This window comes from Manacus vitellinus, unplaced genomic scaffold (assembly GCF_001715985.3).
Source record: "Manacus vitellinus isolate BGI_N305 unplaced genomic scaffold, ASM171598v3 scaffold_14_pilon, whole genome shotgun sequence".
Classification (NCBI taxonomy): domain Eukaryota; kingdom Metazoa; phylum Chordata; class Aves; order Passeriformes; family Pipridae; genus Manacus; species Manacus vitellinus.
In genome coordinates, this window is record NW_021939063.1 from 14,820,456 (window position 1) to 14,825,407 (window position 4,952).

Below are 4,952 nucleotides of genomic sequence, written 5' to 3' on the forward strand. Positions count from 1 at the left end.
CCTGGCACTGTGTTTGTGGCAGGAAGATGTGCTTTGGGGGAAGAATGACAGGACAGTTTGGGGGGCACACTCCATCCTGCCCTGTGGCCGAAGTGTGGGGGATTTCTCCCATGTTGGCAGTGTCCCAGGACTCACACGGGGCAGACCTTTGTCCTGTCTCACTTCAGTTTCTGTGACAACCGAGCTTGCCGGCGGACTTTGGAGGGGCCGGTGGGTGATTAACCATCTTACCACTCTTCCCCCAGAGCTTTGCAGCCCCGGTCCCAGATATGGCACCTGGGAAGCCCGGGAAGAGCACAGGGGCCTCGGAGAACTCCTCAGTTACGCTTTTCCGGGAGTACCTGAGGATTGACACTGTCCACCCCAAACCTGACTATGGTGAGGATGGGGGAACAGGACAGGGAGCCACGTGGGGATCTGCCAATGCGGCTTTGCAGCTCTGGTCTTTGGACCCAAGTGCCCAAGTCCTGTGCCAGTGCTGTTTTGATCATGGTGTTAAGGAGCAAACTCCTTTGTGTCTTATCTTTGCTCGTGCCTTTGGTTGGGGCAGGGATGTCCCAAGTGCACCCAGAGCTGCTGTTTGCACCCTCCAGCCCTGTGCCCCTTGCTCCCCCTTTCCATGCTGCCCTGGCTCTGGGATGGATGAACTCCTTCCATGCAGATCTCCTTCTGTTAGCATTTGTGTCCTCCCACTAAGGCACATTGAGATTTTTTTATTGGTGAGGATCTCACAAAACTCCAGTGGAGGACCATTCCCCCTGAACTCACCCCCTTCAATTTTTATTTTTTCGTATTCCCCAAGTCCTCATCCCAAAGGGATGGTAATGAGCTGCTTCTGTCCCTGTTCCTGGCCACCTCTTGTGCCCAGGACCTCCATCACCTGCCCTCTCTGGTCACCTCTTTCCTTGTCCTTAGGAACCCCACAGAGCCTTGGGGACCCTGGGGGGTTGCAGTGAGAGGGGAGGGAGACCCCGATGTAACTCCAGGCATCCCCGCTCTTCCCTAGATGCGGCTGTCCGATTTCTGGAGCGTGTTGGCACCGACTTGGGCTTGGCCTGCCAAAAAGTGGAGGTGAGCAAGGCGAGGAGCCGCCTCCAGTCCATCTGTCCATCCATCCATCCACCTGTGCCCAGGTCCTTAGTGACTGGGCTGTTGCCTTGCCTGCACACCAGAGCTGGGCAGGAGTGAATCCCCTCTGCCTGTAATCCTCGGCTGACCTAAGCCCTTCCTTAAGCCAGTATTCCGGCTGCTCCCTGCTGACCTTTGCAGCTGCCTGTGCTATGATTAGCTGGGGACCTGCAGGGTCACGTTGGCTGGGGCTGTCCTTCCTGCTGGGCACTGGCTGTCCCAGGGGATTCCCAGGCACCAGGGGAAGATCCTGTGTTTGTCTTCCTTCCTTGGAAGTGTAGCCAGGTCTGGCACCTGCAGCCAGACTCTGTCTGGCTGTGGGGAGTGCAGGCATGTCTGCTTCTGCTGCCTGCCCTCTCCCAGCAGAGAAAGGGGTGACCTGCCAGGTGGCATCCAGAAATTTTTCCCAAGCTGATGCTTTTTGGCTCCAGTCCACCACTCCCAGCACCTCTGTCCCCATCCTGGACCCTGGTGACACCCTACCTTCGCTCCACAGGTGTGCCAGGGCCATGTGGTGCTGATCCTGACCTGGCAGGGCACGAATCCCCGCCTGCGCTCCATCCTCCTCAACTCCCACACCGATGTCGTGCCCGTCTTTGAGGTGCTGGGACAGGGCGAGGGATGGGACGGGCATGGTGGAGAGGATTGGGTGGCAGGAGGATGGGAGCTGGGGCCTGCTGTGCTCCTCTACCATGCTGGCCACTCTCCCCCACAGGAGCACTGGACTTACCCACCCTTCGAGGCTGTTAAGGACTCGCAAGGCAACATCTACGCCCGAGGTGCCCAGGATATGAAGTGTGTCTCCATCCAGTGAGTGGAGGGCTCTGTGCCTGCCGAGTGGGCACGGTGCTGGTGGTGCCTCTGAGTGATGCAGGACAGGATGCAGCCATCCCCAGGGTTGCTGGGTCTGAGGGTGCCACCTCTTGACCCACCCTGAGGTGGCTCAGAGCGCACAAGCCCCTCTCTTCCATGATGACCAGACACTACTTTCCCCCTGCAGGTACCTTGAGGCCATCCGGAGGCTGAAGGCAGAGGGAAAGTCTTTTGCCCGCACCATCCACCTCACCTTTGTGCCTGGTGAGTCCCCAGGCTGTCCCCTCTCAGGGGCACAGAAGGGGTGGGCAGCTGGCTGATGCTCTGGAGTCCCCCATGGCATGGCAGCTGCCAGGCTGTCCATATTTTGAGCTCTAGCTCAAGGCTGGAGAGGTTTCCATGTCCAAGGATAGATATCTGATGGCACCCAGGCTGGCATGGAAGGAGGATCAGGAGGTGGTGGGCTGGGGGATGCCCCAGTTCCTTCCTCCATGCCACGCTCTCCCCTGCAGATGAGGAGGTGGGTGGACACAAGGGCATGGAGATGTTCGTGCAGCGCCCCGAGTTCAAAGCGCTCAACGTGGGCTTTGCCATGGATGAGGGTGAGTGGTGGTAGGGCTGGCACAGGCATGTGTCTCCTCCTGGCACACACCCTGGCATTACCCCCAGGCATTGGCACCCAGCACACTTTCAGGCACCCCCTTGGGGAATCCTTCTCCTGGACAGTGACCCACACGGTGCCAGCCTGGAGGGGAAATGCTGCCAGGGCAGAGCAGAGGGGGGTATGTTATGGCACACTGACTCCCTGTCTGTGCCCACCACAGGCCTGGCCAGCCCATCTGACACCTTCAGTGTCTTCTATGGTGAGAAGAGCCCATGGTGTGAGTACCTGCGTGCCCACTACCCCGTCCCTGGCTCTGCTGGGTGCTGGGGCACTGGTGCTATCCCAAGCTTGCTGCACATCATCTCCCTCTATCCCCACTGCTGCAGGGATAAAGGTGAAGTGCATGGGTAGCCCCGGGCATGGGTCCCGCTTCATCAGCAACACGGCGGCCGAGAAGATGGTAAGAGAGGGGGTACACCATGTGCAACCCCCGTGCCTGCCCTGTGCATACCCAGGCACCTGCCCACAGGGCTGATCCTCACCTGCTGCCCTTCTCTCCCTAGCAAAAAGTCATCAACTCCTTCCTGGCCTTCAGGGAGAGCGAGAAGCAGAGGTAGGAGACAGGCAGTGGTATGGTTGTAGCTTGTTTGGTCCATGAAGGGGGTCCTTGGGATCCCAAGTCAGGCTCTGATCCAGTGCTGCCACCCTGTGCCTCACTTTCCCCATTCGGGATGGGGGGGCACTTGTCCTCTCCAAGTGGCACAGAGTGACTCTCCCTTGCATCCCACGAGGCTCAAGACTGACTCAAGCCTGACCCTGGGGGATGTCACCTCGCTCAACATGACCATGCTGGAGGGGGGTGTCTCCTTCAACGTGGTGCCCTCAGAGATGGCTGCCAGCTTTGACATCCGCATCCCACCCACTGTGGACCTAAAGGTGGGCACCACACTAGCCCCACCAAGGAGGGGAGCAGGACTGGGGATACCCTGCTCACACTCCTCCTCTGGTCTCCGCCTCAGGCCTTCGAGGAGCAGGTGGCCAAGTGGTGCCGTGGTGCTGGGGATGGTGTCACTTATGAGTTTCACCAGGTGAGGGGTCTCAGCCACCCAGGCACATTGCACCCATCCCTCCCCTGCCAAGTGCCCACCCGCTTGCCCCTCACCTGCCCTCTCCCTCCATCAGAAATGCATGGACCAACACATAACCTCCACTGACGAGTCGGACCCATGGTGGAAGGCCTTCAGTGGGGTCTGTAGGGACATGTGAGTAGTGTCCCCAGGAAGAGCAGGATCATCATGGCGGGGACATCCTCTGGTGGGAGCCAGGTGGTCCCCAGGGGTCTCTGGGGTTATGGCAGTGGTTGGGATAGGGTGCTCTGTGCTGTACCAAAGCATCTTCCTTGTGTCTCACCCTCCAAAGGAATGGGATTGAGTGTCCTGCAGGGCTGAGGGACCTTCCTGTCACAGTCTCTTTGCCCACTGGGTGTCAGGGGGACAGGGGACCTGGCTGCCCTTGTGCCTATGCTGACACAGGGTCTCACTTGTCAGGAAACTGCAGCTCAAGCTTGAGATCTTCCCGGCTGCCACCGACAGCCGCTACATCCGAGCGGTGAGTGCGATGCCCACCTGCCCGTGGGTCTCCCATCTGGGGTAAGACCTGCAGCCCCAAGCAGGAGCCTTGTCCAGGTGGAAGGGGGGCAGCTCTGACCTCACCTCGTGCCTCCCCACCTCCAGGCAGGACACCCGGCTATCGGCTTCTCGCCCATGAACCGCACGCCAGTGCTGCTCCACGACCACAACGAGTTCCTCAACGAGCAAGTCTTCCTGCGGGGCATCGAGATCTACGCCCGCCTCCTGAGCGCCCTGGCCTCGGTGCCCCCGCTCCCTGCCGAGGGCTGAGCGCCCGGGCAGGGGCAGGATGGGGGGTGCCATGGAAAGCTTTAAAAACGGGGCAGGGGGTGGGCACAGTGGATATCTGCCAGTGTACTGGGGATGCAGATGGCATAGTGCCATGTTGGCTGTGTTCAGGGCTGGCCTGCTGGTGATGCCCGAGGGGTTGTGTCCCCCTTGCCCATGTGCCAGCAGAGCCCTGTGTCCAGGTGCCTCCAGCCTTTTCTGTTGGCAGTGCCTCCTGCTGTCCCTGTTCCACCTCTGGCTGCAGGGGCTGGGTGGTGAGGGGCTGGCCAGTTGCCCGCTCTGCCTGCCCACACCTTGTCCTGCCTCCCTGCCTGCTTGCCAGGGGAGCTGGGGCCAAGTGCCACCTGTCCTTCCCGTGCAGGTCAATAAATCTTGGTAAGCACAGCCAGGAGCGGGCTGGTCTGTCTGTCTGTCCATGGTGCTGCCCATGGAGTCTCACCCAGGCACCGCAGATTTCCTTGCTCAGTGGGGCCAGCTGGGGTGCTCCTGCT

At 60.1% G+C, this 4,952-nt stretch overlaps 1 protein-coding gene across 2 annotated transcripts; it reads left to right on the forward strand.

The window, feature by feature from the left end:
- The first annotated feature begins 220 nt into the window (after positions 1–220).
- On the forward strand, positions 221–4,836 carry LOC103755281 (aminoacylase-1). 2 transcript variants are annotated; one of them, XM_018068735.3, is made up of 14 exons: positions 221–378; positions 1,007–1,071; positions 1,625–1,729; positions 1,844–1,938; positions 2,129–2,205; positions 2,454–2,543; positions 2,766–2,822; positions 2,932–3,005; positions 3,109–3,158; positions 3,337–3,481; positions 3,565–3,633; positions 3,728–3,807; positions 4,093–4,153; positions 4,279–4,835. In XM_018068735.3, exons 1-14 carry the CDS (start codon positions 270–272, stop codon positions 4,441–4,443), a joined length of 1,242 nt encoding a protein of 413 aa, XP_017924224.2. In that variant the 5' UTR covers positions 221–269; the 3' UTR covers positions 4,444–4,835. The 2 variants fall into 2 exon arrangements, with proteins under 2 accessions (XP_017924224.2, XP_017924225.2); XM_018068736.3 differs by lacking the exon at positions 1,625–1,729 and having other exon boundaries at positions 4,279–4,836.
- Positions 4,837–4,952: the final 116 nt, after the last annotated feature.